At 40.6% G+C, this 23,417-nt stretch overlaps 1 protein-coding gene across 1 annotated transcript; it reads right to left on the bottom strand.

The window, feature by feature from the left end:
* Positions 1-1,080: 1,080 nt before the first annotated feature.
* Positions 1,081-15,151, bottom strand: LOC148128630 (vomeronasal type-2 receptor 26-like). The gene is made up of 6 exons (XM_087948691.1): positions 14,993-15,151; positions 13,795-14,157; positions 11,703-12,497; positions 10,755-10,967; positions 8,166-8,292; positions 1,081-1,985 (listed from the first exon to the last, which is right to left on the bottom strand). The coding sequence occupies exons 1-6, from the start codon at positions 15,149-15,151 to the stop codon at positions 1,081-1,083; spliced, it is 2,562 nt and encodes an 853-aa protein (XP_087804817.1).
* Positions 15,152-23,417: the final 8,266 nt, after the last annotated feature.

Raw genomic sequence — 23,417 nt, 5'->3', positions numbered from 1 at the left:
TTTTGTGTTATACAGGTCACCTTCCGGAAGTGAGGGGAGCTGAATATCAAATAAAAAGATACTCCTTTGGTCTTTTCAGCTGCCAGAAAAAGTGAGTGTGGGACAACAAGGCATTATTGAAATGCTTAGTTAATCACCTCAGCAGCCCAAAGTTGTCAAAGCATAAAAAGGTTATTGGAGAGCATGATGAATGACTCTTGGAGACGGATGTATTCCATTGGAGAAGTCACATCCACGGGGTGGGGGAAAGACCAGGGTTATGGGGGAAATGTATGGTGTAATTTAGTATCAGCTGCACGCAGCCACACACCAACATGGCAATTTCTAATAAACCAATTTACTTTTTCTGAGATGTGGTTAGAGACTTTTGATTTGAATAAGGGAGAAGTTGTTGGAACCCTGACACTCTACAGTTTGAATTTTGTGTTGCAGAAACTTTGGTCACCTAGAAACTATCTTTGAAAACATTTATAGAATGCAAGCTGCTCCCCCTCCCTTTTTGTTGGAAACTCTAAAAAGACCATAGAAATATTTTATGAGTTGATATTGAGTGCCCTTCAACTCTTCACAAGGCACACCTGGCGACTGAGACTTAAAGAGACATTGTGAAGAGGGACATTTTTGGGGAACAAATGATGAATTCCTGGAGTGTTGAGTGTTGACATTTGAACTTTCCTAGATTCCTTGCATTCTTTTTGGATTTCTGGATTACTTGCCTTGCTCCCTTGCTTCCTGGACTCCTTGACTTGCCCTGCTGGATTTCTTGCTTTGCAGCCATGGTGCTCACAGCATTGGGCTGCACTATTTGCAGCGAGGGGCTGCTTGAGGTATGTGTGTGTGCATATGTGTGATCACTTTGCTCTGAGACTTGCCAGAAATATGGGAGCGTTTGGGGAAATTTGGAACAATAATGGGGCAGTCTGAACTGCCAGCTGCCTGTGTGATCTCTGTACCATGCTCCAGGTCATCGCATATTGTATATGTACATGGGTGGGATTCAACTGGTGTTATTACCGGTTTGAAAAGAGTGCATTTGCACTAAATAATTAGGTCTTATGAGCCTAAGAAACTACTTCACGATCAGATACCAACTTTTATCATTAAATGTTGCTTAGTATTTAGATCAGGTCTCAGAATGATAATGTAACACTTGGGGAAGAAGATGCAGGCTAGCAGGCCAGCACCAGAAGCCAAGATGGAGAAGACCTGCACGGCCACCATGTATTTCCCTTTGGTGCTCAAGTAGGTGGGCAGGAAGGAGATCCAGACACTGCAGAAGACCAACATGCTGAAGGTGATCAATTTGGCTTCATTGAACGCACCAGGAAGGTTCCTGGCCAGGAAAGCCACCGTGAAGCAAATAGCAGCAAGGAAACCCATGTAGCTGAGAACAATATAAAACATGGTGACAGAGCCTTCATTACACTGAAGGATGATCACTCCTGATTGGGAGTGCAGGTCAGAATCAGGAAATGGAGGAGAAACTCCCAGCCAGATTGCACAAATTACAATTTTTCCAGCACAACCAGAAAGGATGATGGAGTTGGCCAAGCTCTTCCCCAACCATCTCCTCACCCTGTTCCCTGGTTTCGTGGCCAGGAAGGCCAGTACTACTGTGATTGTTTTGGCTAAAACACAAGACACAGCTACTGAGAAGACGATGCTGAACACTGTTTGTCGGAAAAGGCAGGTGGCTTTCCTTGGTCGGCCAATGAAGATAAAGGAGGACAAGAAGCAAAGAAAGAGGGAGACCAAGAGGATGTAGGAGAGGTCACGGTTGTTGGCTTTGACAATGGGAGTTTCTATGTATTTAAGGAATATGACTAAAACAAAGCCTGTTGTTAGAAACAAGAGTACAACAAAGAAGACCAGGATGATGCCCAGATGTTCTTCATAGGACAGGAAGGTTATTCTTTTGGGGATACATTGGACTCTGTCACCAGTTGGATATTTATCATCTGGGCACTTGGTGCATTTTTCAGTATCTGAGAAGAGAGTAAGCAATATTATTTTTATAGTTTCTCATTTCACCTTATAAGAAAGATCTTCTTTGGATGACAGCTGATACTGAGAACAGGAAAGCCATAGTACTTGGTAAATTGAAATATATAGACATATATTATCTTATACATAATAAATAAATAAAACCCAAAATAATCGATGCCACAATCACCCTTCCTTGAGGCAATCTACATTGTTGTAATCTGGCATTGACCTCACTTCATCCCAATGTCTGGAAGAACAACCTCCAGAGCTTTAGGAGGGTGGGCGGCCTGTTGGGTTTCAATGGGGAGGGTGTTCAATAGGGCAGGAGCTGCGACAAAAACAAACAAAAGGCAAGCTTTTGAGGATCCACATAGTGGCAATGTTTTAGTTTCTGGTTGTGCACCTAGTTTAGTCGCTCAATGGGATAGCCACACATTCTGAGGGCTTCCTTGATGTCCTTTAATTCATTTTCTTTTCCCTCTTTGCTGGTAGGTAATCCTTCAGCCTGGGGAATGTTAGGGATAACATTGGTTACCTAACTTAGTTTGGCTAAATATATGTTTGTTAGTTTAAATGTGTGTGTCACTTTAAACTGTAAGCCAAGTATTTGGGTGCGGTTGTAAATCGCCATAAGAGGGAGCAAGAGAGCTCACTGTTCGCCGGCTTTTACTGGAATGCTGACAGAGAAGGATTGATGGTGATTACTGCGTGCGTTTGCTGAGAGAAGAAAAGAAGTTTTGAATTTGCTTCATATCTCTGACTGCAAAAGAGATACATCATTGGACTGATTGTTTGTGAGTTGAACGACCTATTTTCTACACTGGACTTTGTAAACTGAATAACCCTCGGACTGACTGAACTTAGTGTATGACATATGGACTACTTTGACTATGCTATAACTCTTGCTGGAATAAAAAAACTATTTAATTACACAGTGTATCTGTCTTATTGATTGTAAAGCTACAACAACGCTTTATCTCACACACACTCTCTGTCTGCTAGACTGCCGTTGCACGTTCTGCTAGGGTGTCGTATCCCTAACACTGGTTATGGGCCCAGGTGCACAGTCAGTCTAACCAGTATAACAGGCTTGTGAGTGAGAGTTTTTGTAGCAACACAATATTGTAAACAGAAAGCTGTGTTTTCATTAATATAGTTTTATATCCAGATAAATGATGGCAGGAGTCAATGTACAAAGTTTGTCTCTCATATCCAAACTGGATGGAACAAACTATGTTTCATGGTCCATGAAATGTAGCCTACTTCTAAGAAGAGAAGGTTTGTGGGATTTAATACAAAACCCACCAGAAGTAGATGCATGGGATCCGGAGGATGAGGATGATGCCCAGAAGATAAAAGAATATCAAGTGAAGAATGAGCAAGCTCTCTGCATAATAGGACTGACTCTCTCTGACCAACAGCTTGTCCATATACGTGGGGAAGAGACAGCTGCGAAATGTTGGGAGAACCTAAGGAAGATTTATGTTCGGGACAGTGTAGGAGCACATATAAATCTTACACGGAAACTGTTCAGAACACATCTTCAGAAGGATGGAGACATGCTAAATCATATAAACTCAATGAAGAGAATTTTTCAAGAACTGCATGAAAAGGAACTTATCTTCACTGAACTGCACCAAGTTTATATCATTTTGTCTTCATTAGACCAGAGCTACGATGATTATGTAACTTCGCTTGAAGTGTTGCCAAAAGATAGTTTATCTTTAACTGACATTATTGGCAGATTAATTGAAGAAGCCAGGAGACGGCATGAAAGGGATCAACTCAGAAGTGAACCATCACAATGTGAAGAAGAGTAAATATCTCCGTCAGCGTATACAATTAGAAAATGTTTTAATTGTGGAGCAAAAGGACATTTGGCTAGATTCTGCAAGAAAGCAAAAAGCCAAAGAGCCAGCCAGAATGCTAAAAAGCATCAAAAGAATAAAGAAGGCATAGAGTTAGCCATGTATAACAACGAAACTGTGAATAGTAATTTATGGTTGATAGATAGTGGAGCATCTCACTGCATAACAAACGATAAGAAAAAAAATTGTTAAGATGTCCACAAGTTCACAGCAAATATCGTTAGCTAATGGATGGAAACTTAAGGCTAAAGGTGAAGTTATAGCATATTGCAATAGCATAAGAGAAAATGTAAAAATGTTATATGTACCACAACTTAAGTTTAATTTACTTTCGGTTAGAGTTTTGGTTAAACTAGGTTATGTAATTACCTTTAGGGGAGACAATTGCATAATTGAAAAAGAAGATAAGAAAGTGACTGCAACTTTAAGAGGTGAATTGTATGTGTTAAATGATAGTTTAGAGGTGGCTAACACAGTTTATGATAATGTTAAACCTCACAATGAGTGCATACATCTGTTACACAGACGTTTGGGGCATATAAATTTTAAAATGCTTAAACAAACAGTAGAACAATCTAAGGGTATAAAACTGAAACCTTGCAGTAAGTATTTGCAATGCAATGTATGTAGTGAAGAGAAAAGCAAGGTGATATCAGCAAATAGAGTAAATGGATTTAAAACCAAGGAGCCTTTAGAGGTAGTATTTGCTGATATTATAGGTCCTAAAAAACCAAGTGTGGGAGGTGCTCGATATATTCTTAGTATAATGGACCATTATTCTAGATATGGTTTCTGTTATCTAATGAAAAGTAAAACTGAAACTTATCAAAATTTCTTTAATTGGCTTAAATTCACTGAAAGGAAAACTAAAAGGAAGTTAGTTACACTTATTACTGATAACGGTACGGAATTTACAAACAATAAATTCCAAGATAAGCTGAAGTTGGCAGGTGTAGAACATAAGAAGTCTGCACCATATAGGCCACAACATAATGCCTTTATAGAGAGATGAGGCCAAACGTTACAGGCAATGGCTCGTACGATGATCTCAGATTCAGGATTACCTGATAATTTGTGGGGAGAAGCAATAATGTGTGGGAATCATATACTGAATAATGTGGTTAATTCTACAACTGGTGAATTACCATTCACACGGTGGCATGGCAGAAAACCTGACCTAAGCTACTTGCACACATTTGGAGCACCAGCATGGGTGCATATCCCTACACAACTGAGAAAGAAAGGGCAACATAGGGCAAAAAGATTGATTTTTGTAGGATATGAATCTAACCATAGATCATACAGATTCTGAGAACAAGGTACATCTAGAATTTACTGTAGCGCTAGTGCACAATTCCTAGAACATGTAGGATGGGATAAACTGGAACAAGATTCAAGTAAGGAAGTAATTATAGAATCCTACAAAAGGCCAGAGAAAACCAGTAATAAGAAGAGAGCAATTAAAGAGGAAGTAAAGGAAGAGCATATAGGACCAGAGCAGGAAGAAATACCAGAACAGGAAGAAGTAGATAATCAGGAGCAGGTAGAATATGTAAGTCCACCTGTAAGCCCTGTAATACCTAGATGTTCTACACGTGTAACCAGACCACCTGATAGGTATCAAGCCAGTATAGTTTGCCAAGTGAGTAAAGTTCCTACTAGTATAGATGAACTTAGGATGTATCCTGCAAATGATCAGGAGAATTGGAAAAAGGCAATGGAAAAGGAGTTAAATTCATTAAAGGAAATGAAGGTTTATGAAGAAACCAAATTACCTCCAGGTGAAAAGTCCATTGGTTGCAAATGGATATTTAAGTTAAAAACTGGTAAGAATGGGACTGTTACCCATAAGGCAAGGTTGGTAGCTCAAGGATATAATCAAACGGCATCTGATTATGATGAGGTATTTGCACCAAATTTAAAGGCTACAACTTTAAGAGGAGCGTTAGTGTGGGCAGCTAAGAAGAATTATATAGTTAACCATTTAGATGTGGAAACTGCCTATCTGCATGCACCATTGCAGCACACTATATATTTAAGAAAACCAGTAGGTATTAAGGATGGTAAAAATAATAATGACTATTGGAAACTGAATAAAAGTCTCTATGGATTGAAACAATCTGGTTATGAATGGAACCAATATATTGTAAAAGAGCTAAACAATATTGGATTTAAGGCAGGTTTAGCTGATCCATGTTTATTTAAGAAAGAGACAAATTGAAAGGTATCATTATTATTATTGTTTACAGATGATATTGCTTTAATAACTAAGACTAATAATGAAGCTAGTGAGATAATATCATTATTAAGTAAGAGAATAAAATTAAAGCATTTAGGAGAAATCAGACAGTTTTTAGGATTGAAAATAGACAAAACCAATAGTGGATTTAAGATATCACAAGTGGATAAAATATACCAATTGCTCAAAATGTATAAAATGGAACTGTGTAAACCTGCAAAGATTCCAATGAGTCAGGAATTTTGTCGTACTGATGCTTAGAGTTCAAAATTTGATAAGACTATTTATCAGTCATTAATAGGTAGCTTATCATATATAAGTAATTGGTCAAGGCCAGATATTGCATATGGAGTTAATCAACTGGCAAGATTTAGTGCTGAACCAAATGAACGTCACTGGCAAGCGCTAAAGCGTATATTAAGGTATCTTAAGAAGACAATGAATTATGCATTGTATTTAGAGCCAAAAGATGATTTGATTTTGAGTGCATATGCTGATGCAAGTTTTGCAACAGATATAAAAACAAGAAAATCAACTTCTGGTATGGCTATACTATTAGGTAAAACACTGATTGGTTGGAGGTCTATTAGACAGCAACATATTAGTATGTCCACAATGGAGGCAGAATTTTCATGTTTATCATTAATATGTACTGATATAATTCTGTATAAACAGTTATTATTAGATATGGGAGTAACTGTTAAGAATGCCATTGTTGTGTATGAGGACAACCAAGCAGCCATACGGTTGGCTACAAATATTGCTGTAAAGACTAGATCTAAGCACACTGACCTTAGATATTTGAATGTTAGACAATCTGTGAAAAATAGTCTGATAAGATTGGAATACTGCATAATTGAAGAAAATATTGCAGATGGATTTACAAAAGCCCAAGGTGCAGTGAGGCACAAGGAGAATTGTGAAAATTATGGGTTGAAATTGTAAATAAAGATATATATTATGATGTTACCCAAAAGGGGAGAATGTTAGGGATAACATTGGTTACCTAACTTAGTTTGGCTAAATATAATATATGTTTGTTAGTTTAAATGTGTGTGTCACTTTAAACTGTAAGCCAAGTATTTGGGTGCGGTTGTAAATCGCCATAAGAGGGAGCAAGAGAGCTCACTGTTCGCCGGCTTTTACTGGAATGCTGACAGAGAAGGATTGATGGTGATTACTGCGTGCGTTTGCTGAGAGAAGAAAAGAAGGTTTGAAATTGCTTCATATCTCTGACTGCAAAAGAGACACATCATTGGACTGATTGTTTGTGAGTTGAACGACCTATTTTCTACACTGGACTTTGCAAACTGAATAACCCTCGGACTGTCTGAACTTAGTGTATGACATATGGACTACTTTGACTATGCTATAACTCTTGCTGGAATAAAAAACTATTTAATTGCACAGTGTATCTGTCTTACTGATTGTAAAGCTACAACAACGCTTTATCTCACACACACTCTCTGTCTGCTAGACTGCTGTTGCTCGTTCTGCTAGGGTGTCGTATCCCTAACAGGGGTGTAGGATTCTGATAACTCCCATGCTGTGCTCCAGTGAGTGGTGAGAATCAAAATCTAAATATTGATCACTGTATGTGGGTTTTCTGTAAACTTCAATATTAAGTCTTTTGTTTGCTCTTGTTCATTGAACCCAAACACGCTTCCTACTCTCCCAAGTAGATCTTTCACTTATGATCTTAATAAATATTGACTGACTGATATATCTTTTGGCCTGTAAGATAAAATTGGTTTGGATCAGTGAAACACATTGACCTGAAACCATTCCTCAACTTTCAAAGGATTTAGATGGTAAACATGGAAATAAACTTTCAAGCTGACAAGTAGAAAAGATGCTTCCTTTAGCACAATTCATCTTGCCTATTCCATTATGTTCTTCGATGGCTTCCTGCCTTATTCTTCAAGATCTTATTCCTCCCATTATGGAATTAATTTGACATGAGGAAAAAAGCAATGAAGAATAAAATAGTCAAGTTTACATGTATCTTTTAACATGAACTCTGATGAAATGCTCTCGTTGAATCCAATGCCTTTTCCTCTGGTATAACATACCTTCCTGTGTGGAGATGGTCCCCTCCGGACAAGGAATACAATCATAGCAGCAAATTGGTTCTTCTTTCCGAGCCTGTTTCACAAATCCAGGGTGACAATTGTCCACACATTTGGACTGAGGCAGAGACTAAGAAGAAAAACAAAACTCATTCCCTAAATATCTGTCAAATTTTTATTTATTAGATTGATTGAAATAAAATGAAACTCTGCTTAAGAAAGAAACTTCTGAGTAATACAGGTGAAACTCGAAAAATTAGAATGTCGTGCAAAAGTTCATTTATTTCAGGAATGCAACGTAAAAGGTGAACCTAATATATGAGATACTCATTACATGCAAAGCAAGATAGTTCAAGCCGTGATGTGTCATAATTGTGATGATTGTGGCTTACAGCTCATGAAAACCCCAAATCTACAATCTCAGCCTGTGGCACTGCTGAGGTGTTATGAAACACCAGGATGCTTCAATAGCAGCCTTCAGCTCTTCTGCATTATTCGGTCTCATGTCTCTCATCTTTCTCTTCGCAATGCCCCATAGATTCTCTATGGGGTTAAGGTCAGGGGAGTTTGCTGGCCAATTAAGCACAGTAATCCCACGGTCATTGAACCAGGCTTTGGTGCTTTTGGCAGTGTGGACAGGTGCCAAGTCCTGCTTGAAAATGAAGTCAGCATCCACATAAAGCTCATCTGCGGAAGGAAGCATGAATTGCTCCAAAATCTGCTGGTAGATGGCTGCGTTGACCCTGGACTTAATGAAGCACAGTGGACCAACACCAGCAGAGGACATGGCTCCCCAAATCAACACAGACTGTGGAAACTTCACACTGGACTTCAAGCATCTTGCAGTGTGTGCCTCTCCATTCTTCCTCCAGACTCTGGGTCCTTGGTTTCCAAATGAGATGCAAAAGTTGCTCTCATCAGAAAAGAGGACTTTGGCACTGAGCAACAGACCAGTTCTGTTTTTCTTTAGCCCAGATAAGACATTTCTGACGTTGTTTGTTGTTCATTGAAGCCCATGTCCAGGATCCGTGTGCGTGTGGTCGCTCTTGATACACTGACTCCAGCCTCAGTCCACTCCCTGTGAAAGTCCCCAACACTTTTGAATGGCCTTTTCCTGACAATCCTCTCCAGGCTGCAGTCATCCCTGCTGCTTGTGCACCTTTTTCTTCCAAACTTTTCCCTTCCACATATCTTTCTATTAATGTGCTTTGATACAGCACTTTGGGAACATACAACTTCTTTTGCAATTACCTTTTGAGGCTTTCCCTCCTTAAGGAGGGTGTCAATGATGGTTTTCTGCACAACTGTCAGGTCAGCAGTCTTTCCCATGATTGTGATTCCTACTGAACCAGACTGAGAGACCATTTAAAGGCCCAGGAACCCTTTGCAGGTGTTATGGCTTAATTAGCTGATTAGAGTGGGACACTTTGAGCCTAGAATATTGAACCTTTTCACAATATTCTAATTTTCTGAGATTGTGGATTTGGGGTTTTCATGAGCGGTAAGCCATAATCATCTCAATTATGACATATCATGGCTTGTATTATCTTGCTTTGCATGTAATGAATCTATCTCATATATTAGGTTCACCTTTTATGTTGCATTCCTGAAATAAATGAACTTTTGCATGATATTCTAATTTTTCGAGTTTCACCTGTAGATCAGGAAAACATAAAATATTGCAAAGCCACTCCCCTTTGAAAATAATCCAAATCCTTGTTCCAGTTAAGATATAAAGAAAAAATTCCTCACATACTAGGGCTGTCAATTTCAAATGAGGTATTATTTAGTTATATCTGTACATTTATATTTTCAATTCATATAGCTGCCATGCTATTGAAATAAGACTAAACATTACTGCCTTGTTTGTAGAACTACAGTGAGGATGAGTAGAGATGAAATCATGAGAACATGTCACTCAAAAAGAATAAGTCAGGCATCTTTTGTTGCAGCACATGGGACATGAGTAGGAGCCCTGTGTGGGAAAGGTATATTTCTAAGGCCCAAGACAAGGTCCTTTCCATTGAAGAATTAAACTTTTGTTGTTAATTTCTAGTTGTGTCCAACTCCTTGAGCGCCCAAGAACCATAGCATTCCAGAACCACCTGTCCTCTACTGTTTCCCAAAATTAGAACTACAGTTGGATGACATGAAGAGACAGACCCACATTTTTGTTATTACTAAAATTAGGAGAATTCTTTGTTTCAAAGGGAGACTTAAGGTAGCTGACATTCAAGATAAACAATTTCATTCAAGAGGTTTTTACATGGCTCACAAGCCAACGGCTAAATCTAAGTAGCATTTCATTATAAATTGGCCATCATTATTTCAAGTTTCAAGGAGGAGGGGGTGTCAAAGTCATTTTCAGTCCATTTTTCTAGATTAAGGCATTATCTCACATCAGACAAGTCATTGGGGTTCCTTTTTGCCAGAGCACCTGATATCACCTTCCTAGCAGCAGGAGGCCTATCCCAGTGGGGCATAGATAACTCTGGTCAGATATGGGCTCTTAAAAATATCTGAGCCTGTTCTTTCGGGGGACACTAACACCAACCATACAGACAGAGAAAAGTTGCCAATATTTTCAATCACCTTGTTGAGCAACTTTAGCCGTGAAAGAGCATCTTGGTTAATAATAAGCCTCTTTTTTTCAAAACTCCCCAATTGTTCTTTGATGGGATCCTCCTTGGGGAAAAGCAACCAACTTATGATATTCAGATCTGCTGCTAGATTTCCATTTTGGTCCAAGTACATTTTTTCCCAAGAAAAATTGTAAAACTCATTCTTCTCCAGAAAGGGATGGAACTAGAATTGAAACATCCAGGGATTTTGAAAGCAACTTGAAACATCCTAAAAGGAGGAGCAATTTTAAAGCTGAGCCAGTGAACAAGAGATGTTCAATCCCTCCCCCTTCATTATTTGCCTAAATAACAATAGCACTTAGACTTATATACCACTTCACAGTGCTTTTACAACCCTCTTTAAGTGGTTTATAGAATCAGCATATTGCCCCCAACAATCTGGGTACCCATTTAGCAACCTTGGAAGGATGCAAGGCTGAGTCAACCTTGAGTTGGAAGATCAAACTCCTGGCACTGAGCAGTGAGTTAGCCAGCAATACTTGCACTCTAACCTTTGTGCCACCACGGCTAAATGCAAAGACTGAGCAGCCATCAGTCTGAAAAGCTTTAATTGGATTCCTGCAGTGAGGAGGGGTTGGGTTAAATGCTCCCAGGTTTGGTTGAAATTTATTAATGTAAAGTTCTATCATGCTAATTACAAACCTATAAATACAGGAATTTATTTACAATGTATACATTTTATATTCTTTTATAATAGCAGTGTTTTATATCAAAATATAATTGTCACTGTGCCAGCTCTTTGGAATATGATCTTGTGAGCTAAATCTGGCCTCAGCTTGACCAAACCTATTGGTGTTTGGAAGAACAAGTAAGTTGAAATGGTTCCCCTACATCAGCATTGGATTATTTTTTTCTAAATAGGAACTAGGTTTGATGGATCCTTGTCAGGACCGCATACCTGCCATGGTTCTAGCCTTGGTGCCTCTAATCTCTGTTTCTCTTCCATTTTTCTCCTCCTAGATATTGAGGAATATGCAACATTCAAGACATGGGCCAAAGTCTTAAAAACACTGTAAAACCGGTGCTCATTTTTTATCTGAATTCTGTCATTTTTCTCTTGTAAGTCCAGTGATGCTATCTGGGTGCATCGTCTCCGGCCCTTGACAGAAAGGACATACTTTGAAAAAGAACAGCGAAAAGACTGATCTTCAAATTTGGAATCCTTAAAAAGACTGGGTTGAAAGGCATCATCATTTGGCCATTTTTTTTCCTGAAAAGCAAAGGTCCAAATGCTATGGATATATTTGAAAAGTGTATCCCTTGTAATTGTCATTTTCTCCATGATTGTGGTGATCCAGACTTTCCCTTCAATGGGTCCTGACAAACCTTCAATTATTATATGGATATGGCGAAATCTTTCGACAAGGGAAACAAATTCTATGAAGTGAACAAAGACATTGACTTTCCTCCATTTAGAGATGGCATCCCTGAGATGTTCTGTAGGTCTAGTAATTGGGAATTGTTGTGAGATAACGACACAGATTCCATTTCTGACAAGCATTGGAGTGAAAGTTCTTGTGAAATTCTCTCCCTCCTCTGTGTCTGTTGAAAAGAGTCCAATCAAAGTCCATCTAAAATGGAGGAGCAGTTGGACAATTCCTGGATACTGGATCCCATTTTTTGGGAGCAACTGATGGAAAAATGGAATTTGACTTTTATCGCTCAGAGCCTCTGAAACAATTCCATAACTGATCTGAAGAAACAAGGAAGAATGGTGTATTATATTTAGATCAGATCAAGTCCAAAATGTAAGCTTTTAATACATCCAGTGTGGCTCTAATGAACACCTTAGAATAGTTTGTTGTTATTAACCCTTAAGCCATATCAAGAATACAAAATGCAGAATATTAGCTAGATTGAATATAATCATTGGCCTAATCTGGGGTCTAAGATACTGTCCTTTCTCTTTTCTATTAAAATTGACATTCAGACAATAGACATTTATGTCTTCTATCTCTAAAGGTTCCCCTCGCACATACGTGCTAGTCGGTTCTGGCTCTAGGGGGTGGTGCTCATCTCCATTAGAAAGCCGAAGAGCCAGGTCTGTCTGAAGACATCTCCATGGTCATGTGGCTGGCATGACTAAATGCCAAAAGTGCACAGAACACTGTTATGTTCCTACCAATGTGATCCCTATTTATCTACTTGCATTTTTACATGTTTCCGAACTGCTAGGTTGGCAGAAGCTGGGACAAGTAACGGGAGTTCACTCTTTTACGCAGTGCTAGGGATTCAAACTGCCAAACTGCCGACCTTTCTGATTGACAACCTCAGTGTCTTAGTCATTGAGCCACCATGTCCCCTTCTATCTCTAGACCACTGCAAATGCAAATTAGTTCATTTTAGACATTTGTTTAAATAGAATAGAATAAAATAGAATTCTTCATTGACCAAGTGTGATTGGACACACCAGGAATTTGTATTTGGTGCATGTGCTCTCAGTGTACATAAAGAAAAAATAAAATACATTCATCAAGAATCATAAGATACAACACTTAGTGATAGTCATAGGTTACTAATAAGCAATCAAATAATATTAGGAGACAAATAAAACAATATAAATTGTAAAGATACAAGCAATACAGTTATAGTCATAAGAGGGAAGAGACAGGTAATAGGAAGGATGAGAAGAAGAATAGTACTAGTCTTACTAAATAATTTGACGGTGTTGTTGGAATTAGTTTGTAAGGCATGCAGAAAGAAGCTTTGAAATTCAGCTGCCATAGCTGTTTTGCAGAGTGATGGCATTCAGGAAAAAACCTCTCCATATTTGCAAAAAATGTTTCATATTTAACATTGTGTCCAGCTACTCAAGTTTTGCTCGAGTAAATGTTTAGGCATCTTCCCATTTGTGGATCCTAATCCCTAGCTATAACAATGGCCATGGTGAAAAGCAGCTCATGAATTCCATAGAAAAGATATGATTGAATCGATTACCCACCCACCACTACCCTGCTTACTTTACCAGATAGAGAAACACAAAAACAAACCTGTGGGACTTTGTAGGTGCCTACTAATGTTGACATCTGAATGGAGATGTCATCAAGAGATCCATCAAGAACAGCCATCAGGTTGTCCTTCTTGCCACAGCTGTAGTTGGGAATATTGGCTTCTCCAGTTGAGAGCATGTCTAGCAAGGCATCTGAAGTTCCAAGGGTGTTCAAATAGTTGTCCTGGATGTTGTAGCCAAGTGTGAGATTGTACAGTAGCTGAGAATTCTTGTTGACTTGTTGAATGGCAAAAATAAACTGTAGTATTCTTACTGGGTCAGTAAATGAACTACTGTAAAAAAGGTTCATGATAACATCATCTCTAACAGGAACAACAAAATAAATTTTCATTTGTTCCTCTTTCTCTCCACAAGATGAGGACCCAGATTGTTGGGGGCAATATGCTAACTGTGTAAACCACTTAGAGAGCGCTACAAAGCACTGTGAAGTGGTATATAAGTCTAAATGCTATTGCTATTCAAAATCATTCAATAGAATCATCAGCAAAGAGCACTTAGAACTTAGAATAACTTTATTGTCACTTTGAATGTGCACTAATCTGCATATAATAAAATGAAATTTCATTGCATATAGCTTTTAAAGGATCGCCAATATACACTACATAACCATGACAGAATACATGAATACAAAATTATGGGTATACCCACATACATTATATGACACAGAGAAACAACAGAGTCTAGTTCAGATGTATATATTTACGTGGTGAGAAAAACGATTCTTGCAAGTTTTCCAGAGGGATGGCCTATGGAACAAAGATGTTACAGAATCTTTTCATAAGAGACCCAGAAAAGCAATTCATTCTCTATTCCTACTAGGATCGGGAACTGAATATCAACAAATGGAGGAATGGGTTGGGCAGAGGCAACTACAAACTTTTCAATAAGCTAGTTGTGATTAACTCAGGATTGTACGAGATGGGAAAATAATTTGGACTTTGGGGAGCGGGGTTGCTCCATCTTTGGATTTGGGTCTCTTAAAATAAGACGTAAGAGAGAAGCCATGGAAATCCAAATGATTCAAGAAATTAGACAAGTCCTGCATTATAGGAGTAACTGAAAGAAAAGAAGACTGCAAATGGAGGAAGTGCTACTCCATCACACTGAATGACTTACGAGGGAGACGGAGTATAAGGAGCTGTGTTGAAAGACAGAATTATATCGGGTATTGTAGTGGCAATGGAGACTATACTAATGAGGTGGTCTCCTGGCCTGTAATAGCTCCGTAGTTTTTTTCCCTCTTGCTCTTCCAAACTCAGCAGGCACTTCATTCTCAGCTTGCCAGAGACTGGCTGGGATATCAGCAGCAGCAGCAGCAGCAGAAGGAGGAGGTCCATAATTCATGGGGCTGAATGAATCCTTTTTCTGAGGAAGAACAAGAGTTTGAAGAATTCAAAGCACTCTCACAAGATTGAAATGATAGTGACTTTCTTGACTGAGAGAGAGATCAACAGAACTTTAACTGGAAAGGAGGAAAATGATTCATTTCAAGGAGCACAGTCACTGAATGTCCCCAAATTTGTGCCACATAGAGTGAGACCTGAAACATTTATCCTTTTCTGATGCAAGATCCATTTCGAGTTGCTTCAGTCTGATGTTTACATCAAAAGCAATCACTGGAGAAATATCAGGAGAGATCTCACAGACCAGGATTTTAATAATTACTGTAAGAAGCAATATCTCCTCTGGGGACCCTGAACTACTTCTGGGCCTCCATGTGCAGCATGTGCAGGGGAGAAGCTGGAGAAGAGCATGTTAGTGAAAAATCACAGATATACCCCCAGAGGGTACTGGTCTGAAGTGGTTGTAGTCCTTCCTTTCTGGACATGTCTAGAAAGTGATGCTGAAAGAAGATAGTTCGATACCCAGGAAATTGGGTGTTGTCCTTCAATGTACTCTCTTGTCTCCAAACATTCCTGGGGAAAGTCATCCAGAACTATAGAGTTTGGTGCCACCTTAGGTGTCAACTCGTAAAACATTCCTATGCCTGTTTTAGTAGTTGCCATAAAAAATGGAGGGGGGAGGAAGGAAATCTGGAAGAGCAGTGCAGCAGTTTGAAAGCGAAAGTACATTCCAACTCTTATCTTTAAAAGATTGTAACTAAAACACCGGAGCTTTTGCCCACGAATATATTTAATTGGAGGACGTGAATGATGACATCCAGCCCGTGAATGTGCTCAGTTGGAGAATATGGTTTATGAGACACCCCAGGGGGAGGAGGGAAACAGGATCACAGGTGACTGTAAAGTACCTATGCCAGAGTTGGCTTCATACAGGGCAGTGCCAGTATGTCGCCTCTAATAAATTCTTTGAAGTTTTTTGAAGTTTGGCTCGAGTATCATGATTTAATTAGGGCGATTGCTGGAATCCTGACATACCTTGCAGCAGACTCCCTTCAGCCCACCAGTTAGCCAAGCTGTTCCTGAAGAACATCTACCACCTGCATGCAGTACCACGACGAATTATCTCAGACAGAGGGGTCCAGTTCATGGCTGAGTTCTGGAGGCAGTTCGTGCAGTCTATTGTGTCATCCCAGAGCCTTAGCTCAGCCTTTCATCCGAGCAGCAATGGGGGGGGGGGCAGAGAGCCTGAACGCCATGGTAGAGCAGTACCTGAGGTGCTATGTGAATTATCAGCAGTCCAATTGGGCGGACCTCCTGACTTTCATGGAGGTTGCATACAATAATGCTGTTCACAGTAGCACGGGACTAACCCCCTTCAGAGTAATGAGGGGCATGGACTTCATCCCAATGCCTGAGTATCCATGGATCCCCCTTCCACAGTCAGCCTGACCTATTGGATGTCAACGCTGAAAACAAGTTGGGAAAATGTAAAAAAGGCACTGGCAAAAGCGGCACAAAGCTATAAAAAACAGGCACACAAACACTGGGTCCCGCAAAGGCCATTCCAGGTGGGAGGAGAAAGTCTACCTAGCCACCAAGTACTTGAGGTTAAGGCTCCCTAGTAAGAAGTTTGGGCCAACATTCATGGGACATTTCCCAGAGTAAACGTCATCAACCCAGTCATGGTGCAACTGAAGTTGCCCCGACTGTTAGGGAAAATACACCCGGTATTCCATAGTAGCCTCTTAAAACCTGTGGTGGGATCAACCCTGAGGCCACCACCTCGTGAACCCCCAGACCCCGTGTCATAGGAGGCCAAACTAATTATGAGGTGCAGCGAATCCTCGATCCGAGGTGGCACAGGAGACAACTCCAATATCTAATCAAGTGGAAGGGCTACCCTTTATCAGAGACATCCTGGGTAGAGTAGGAACGTCCAAGCTGATTGCCTTGTGACGAGGTTCCATCCAGAAAACCCAACCAAACCTGGGGGAGGTTTGCAACCCTAAGTTCTATACCTGTAATAAATTTGTTTTCTTTTTGTGTTGTACAGGTCACCTTCAGGAAGTGAGGGGAGCTGAATGTCAACTAAAAAGATACTCCTTTGGTCTTTTTAGCTGCCAGAAAAAGGGAGTGTGGGACAAGGCATTCTTGAAATGCCTAGATAATCACCTCGGTAGCCCAAAGTTGTCGAACCATAAAAAGGTTATTGGAGAGTATGATGGATGACTCTTGGAGATGGATGTATCCCATTGGAGAAGTCACATCCATGGGGTGGGGGAAAGACCAGGGTCATGGGGGAAATGTTTGATGTAATTTAGTATCAGCTGCACCCAGCCACACGCCAACATGGCAATTTCTAATAAACCAATTTACTTTTTCTTTTTTTCTTTTTTTTAAACAAATTTTATTAATTTTTAAAAACAATACACAAACAAAATGAAAAATATAAAAACATAAGACATCTTTTCTGAAAAACAAATAAAACATCTTATTTAAAGACAGCATAGTTCCAAATTATCACATTTCCATACAAGCACAATTTAATATGCATATTTATCATATATTTAACTTCATATCTTTTCCCAACTTCTCTCTATTTCTCCCTTTCCTTCTATTCAATTATATTTCTTTTGCCTTAATTTGTATATATTCATTGTATCCCTCTGTCTTATTTGCAATTTCATTATTCTCTTAATTCAAACATAGACAAACAAAACACAAAACATAGATACATAAAACTTCTTTTTGGAAAGCGGCTTAACCCCGGGTTACATCTTTTTGTACAGACATAAATCAAATTCATGCTCACCCAGTATACTATTTCATATCTTATTTAACATTCTATATTTTCTATATATTTTCTCTCTTCTATTCACTCTCTCAATTCTATTTTATTTATTTCATCTCAATCTGGATAATTATACTTGCATCTTTTGTCTGTTCTCTTTCAATTATCTATTTATCTTTTCTTTCTAATACAATATTTCTCCTGTAATCACTGGTTGAAGTATGACAACTTTTTATCTTTCCCCTAAATTTAACACTTAAAATAATACATACTTTCCATACTGATTCTGCTTAGTACATTCTAAGTACTACATTTTAGAATAATAAAACAAAAGAAGAAAAATAGGTTTATAATATAGTAAAAACAATGTCCAATAGGAAATTAAACTCTATTTTTAAATCTTAAACATTTTTATACATTCCCTTTATTGTATTATTAACTCATATAATATTTCAATTTTCTAACTCAATTTCAAATACTAATATCTACAATACAATCTTGTTGTGACTGAAAGGATCGATCCTGCTGTGAGTTTTGATTCTGATGACTCTGAGGATGAAAGGCTGGAGCCTGCTGAGAATTTGGAGTCTGAATTGTTAGTAGACACAGATGTGAGCCAGGGGGATGAGAGGTTATCACACAGACATTCTTCGCCTGAACCCTCGACCTCATTCATGCCTGAAATTGAAGCACAACATGAGTCAGAAGAATCGAGCGAAGAAACGGACAGATCGTGGCTTGATGCCAGAACTAGAAGGAGGCTAAAACGTCAAGCTGTGGGGAGGCATCAAGCCAGACGTTGATTTAGGGAGATTGACACGCCCATCTAGGTGTGTTACGGAGGCAAACTCAGTAATTAGTACGTTGCCTCAAGGACTATAAAAGGACACAGCTGTGGGGGGAAAGATTTGTCAGGAACAAAGTGTCTGTTTGCGTCACGAGGTTTCCAGCAGAGGCTCGGAGCTTTGAGGATTTGTGCCAGAACTGTTTTTGCTGAACAGGGCGTGTAAATAATTGATGACAGTCGTTATCTTGTTAAACTCCTTTCTTTTGGACTTAAGTTTTGGAACGGCTGCTTTTGGTTTTGTGTTGTTTGAACTTTGAAGGGGGAGCCATAACATTTTTGTTCCTGACCACAAACAAACCATCTTTGAAGCAAGATGGATTCAAATCAACTGCAGCGTTTGGTAGAGCAACAACAACAACAAATAACTCAGCTTTTGCAAAGTAACGTGACACTTCAAAATCAGGTAACACAATTGCTGAATTATGTTTCCAGCTTACCAAGCACTGCTGCTGCTTCCCCTGCCCCTCCTGTGAGGAAAAGCCCAGTATCCATGCCAGAGAAATTTTCTGGGCAAATGGACAAGTTCCCGGCATTTATGGGTCAATGCCAATTGTTTATCTCTCTGAGACCTGAAGACTTTCCAACCGACCGGACTAAAGTAGGCTTTATGATTAGCTTATTAACTGGGCAGGCTGCCAATTGGGCTACTCCCTTGTTATTCCAAGATAGCCCGTTATTGAACAATTTCCAGGGTTTCCTCCAACAAATGAGGGTGATGTTTGAGGATCCAATTAAGGTACAAACTGTGGACAGACGGCTAATGGATATTAAGCAGGGGAAACGTTCACTACAGGAATACGTGGCAGAATTTCGTTTGCTGTGTATGGACTCTAACTGGAACGAACCGGCTCATATGGCTGCATTCCAGGAAGGCTTGTCTGATGCCATCAAGGATGAGCTAGTCCATGCAGAGCGAGCTTTAACTTTGGATGCATTGATAATCCAGTGCTTACATATTGAAGCTCGTTTACAGCAACGTGGGAGCAAACGGCCCGTTGTGGAACCACCTGTGTTTTCTCGCGCACGCATCACGCCACCGAGAGTTTTCCAACCCACGGTTCAGGCTGAGGAGCCGATGGAGATAGGCGCACTCCACCCTCATTTAACGGCGCGAGAACATTTGAGAAGGTTCCAGGAAGGCTTGTGCCTTTACTGCGGGGGTCCGGGACATTTTGCAAATTCCTGCACTCGGAGAGGGACTCGCAGACCTGTGCCCGAAACCACTCCTGGCCTATCAGGAAAACAGGGTAGGCCTGACCTCGGGGAAACCCTAGGTCGGGCACGTTCTACACCCCCATCCCAAATTGCCAAAGTAAATCCTGGCCCTCCTCGGCATTTACTTTTGGACACTCGTATATTTCTGCAGTCCCAGAAGGAGGGAATTCCCGCCGTTGTGCTGGTGGATTCAGGGGCTACAACCAGCTTTATGGACTGTGCTTTTGTTGAACATTTTGGAATTCCTTTGATTCCTGTGAATCCCCCCATTAAGGTGGAAACTGTAGATGGGCGAGAACTCAAGTCGGGACCCATTTGCTTAGCAACTCAGCCAATGCGTATGGTCATTGGAGATCATGAGGAGGCGATCAGTTTTTATGTCACTTCGAACCTCCATCTCCCTTTGGTGCTCGGAGTATCCTGGCTGCGTTTGCATGATCCATTGGTGGCTTGGGCGCAGAACGCCATTTCGTTTCCAAGCCTACAATGTGTGGACCACCTGAGGCATGTCTGCGCCGGCCAAGATATTGCCGCTCCTGCTATCTCCATTCCTTCGGAGCTGTCAGATTTTTCCGATGTTTTCAGCAAACAGGAGGCAGACCGATTACCGCCACATCATACCTATGATTGTCCTGTGGACCTGATACCGGGCACTCCATTGCCCAAAGGGAGGTTATATTCTATGTCGGAGCCCGAGTTGGTTGCACTCCGAGAGTTTTTAGATAAAAACTTAGCTCGGGGATTTATTCGACCCTCCTCGTCCCCTCTTTCGGCGCCCGTTCTTTTTGTTAAGAAGAAGTCGGGAGAACTTCATCTCTGTTGTGATTATCGACGCCTGAACTCTATCACCGTGAGGAATAGCTATCCCTTGCCGCTCATTCCGGAATTGATGGAGCGGTTGCGGGAGGCTACTATCTTCACTAAACTAGATCTGCGTGGGGCCTACAACCTGGTTCGGATGCGCAAAGGGGATGAGTGGAAGACGGCGTTTGGCACTCGTTATGGTCATTTCAAGTACACCGTCATGCCATTTGGTCTGACCAATGCTCCTGCTGTATTCCAGCACCTAATGAACGATATTTTCCGGGACATGCTGGATAGGTTTGTCGTGGTGTATTTGGACGACATTTTAATTTACTCCCGGTCCAGAGATCACCACCTTCAGCAGGTTCGTCAAGTGCTTCAGCGTCTTCGGGAGCATAAACTCTTCGCGAAACTGGAGAAGTGTTTCTTTTTTCAGTCGTCGATAGAGTTTTTAGGGCACATCATTTCTCCCGAGGGCATTGCTATGGACCCTAAAAAGGTTGAAGCAATGTGTAGTTGGGAAGCCCCTTGTCGAGTCAAGGACGTACAACATCTGTTGGGATTCGCCAACTACTATCGGACTTTTATCCCGGACTTTGCTAAAGTAATGGACCCCATAACTCAGCTCCTTCGTAAGAAGGTCCCGTTTGTGTGGGAGCCCCCGCAACAACAGGCTTTTGACATTTTAAAGAAAGCGTTTGTAGCCGAGCCGATATTGAGGCATCCTGATCCGAATCGTCCATTTGTGGTCGAGACCGATGCCTCTAACGTCGCTATCAGAGCGGTATTGTTACAAGCGTCGAAAGATGGTGTGCCCCTTTTCCCATGCGCATACTATTCTAGGAAGCTCACAGCTTCAGAGCGCAACTACACCATCTGGGAAAAGGAGTTGTTGGCCATTAAGGCTGCCTTTGAGACCTGGAGACATCATTTAGAGGGGGCTCGGCACAAGGTAGAGGTTCGGACAGATCATCGAAACTTGGAACATTTGACCACAGCTAAGAAATTGAACCAACGCCAGATTCGGTGGTCGTTGTTTTTATGCCAATGTGGGTTATCATCCGAGGTTTTTCCCCCTGTCAATCGCGGATTCTCCAGTTCCGGAGGCACAAGATTTTTTGTCGGAGTTATATGCGGTGCATCAATTAATTTCTAGACAATTAGAACGAGCGAAAGCTGATTATAAGCGTTTCGCCGATCGTTCACGTCGGGCGACGCCTCCATTGGCTGTGGGAGACAAGGTGTGGTTGTCAACGAAACATCTTCGGGTCGATCGTCTGATTAGGAAATTGGATCATCATTTTATTGGTCCTTTCCCTATCGAGGCAGTTATTAATCCGGTGGCTTATCGACTCACTTTGCCGCGCTCCATGCGCATCCACCCTGTTTTTCATCACTCCCTGTTGGTACCTGACACTCCATCGTGTACTCTCCGTTCTCCGGAAGATACAAGTTCTCCATCTAGGCTCAGCACTGAACCTGTTACAGATACTACAGTGATTGGAATCTATGATTCAAGATGGCTAAAGGGACGATTCCAGTACTTTGTGGGAAGACTGGAAAATGAAACGGAGATTCGCTCTTGGCAGGATGTATCCAAGGTGCATGCCCCAGATCTTATTCGCACATATCACGCACAATCTGTCAAAACCACATCCTGATCGTCAGACTCGGGGGAAGGGCCCTGCGGTGAGGGATAGCGTTGTGACTGAAAGGATCGATCCTGCTGTGAGTTTTTATTCTGATGACTCTTGAGGATGAAAGGCTGGAGCCTGCTGAGAATTTGGAGTCTGAATTGTTAGTAGACACAGATGTGAGCCAGGGGGATGAGAGGTTATCACACAGACATTCTTCGCCTGAACCCTCGACCTCATTCATGCCTGAAATTGAAGCACAACATGAGTCAGAAGAATCGAGTGAAGAAACGGACAGATCGTGGCTTGATGCCAGAACTAGAAGGAGGCTAAAACGTCAAGCTGTGGGGAGGCATCAAGCCAGACGTTGATTTAGAGAGATTGACACGCCCATCTAGGTGTGTTACGGAGGCAAACTCAGTAATTAGTACGTTGCCTCAAGGACTATAAAAGGACACAGCTGTGGGGGGAAAGATTTGTCAGGAACAAAGTGTCTGTTTGCGTCACGAGGTTTCCAGCAGAGGCTTGGAGCTTTGAGGATTTGTGCCAGAACTGTTTTTGCTGAATAGGGCGTATAAATAATTGATGACAGTCATTATCTTGTTAAACTCCTTTCTTTTGGACTTAAGTTTTGGAACGGCTGCTTTTGGTTTTGTGTTGTTTGAACTTTGAAGGGGGAGCCATAGCACAATCTTATGTACTTTTGCAGAATCCTTTTTTAAATATTATATTTTACGCTTTGTCTCTGAAAAAAACCTGTTTTTTAACATCTTGTTTTAAACCTTTATGACTTCTCTTTCCTTTTTCCCTTCCTTTCTTATCAATTCTAGCCTTTTTGCCCCCCCATCTCTCAAACTCCACTCTCTTAGTCTGCTCTCTCTGTTGTATTTCTCTTTTCTGTTGCTTTCTGACATTGTATCGATTTTTCACCTTATTTTTCCCTTTCTTGGTTGCTTTTTTAAGTTCTGA

This window comes from Notechis scutatus, unplaced genomic scaffold, assembly GCF_049901735.1.
Source record: "Notechis scutatus isolate UNSWTSFEM ecotype Mainland unplaced genomic scaffold, rNotScu1.2 NSCUCTG69, whole genome shotgun sequence".
In the NCBI taxonomy this organism is placed as follows: Eukaryota; Metazoa; Chordata; class Lepidosauria; order Squamata; family Elapidae; genus Notechis; species Notechis scutatus.
Note: the sequence above shows the minus strand (reverse complement) of the source record. Positions and strands in the feature narration are given on the sequence as shown.

Bases quoted from the DNA above. Each gene is read 5' to 3' on its own strand.
- LOC148128630 (XM_087948691.1), bottom strand. From the start codon at position 15,151: ATGGACCTCCTCCTTCTGCTGCTGCTGCTGCTGCTGATATCCCAGCCA. The intron at 10,968-11,702 runs GTATGCGGTCCT...TTTCAATTCTAG, and splicing joins CAAGGCTAGAACCATGGCAG to TTCCATCCCTTTCTGGAGAA. The intron at 1,986-8,165 runs GTATGTTATACC...CTCTCTTCTCAG, and splicing joins GACCATCTCCACACAGGAAG to ATACTGAAAAATGCACCAAG.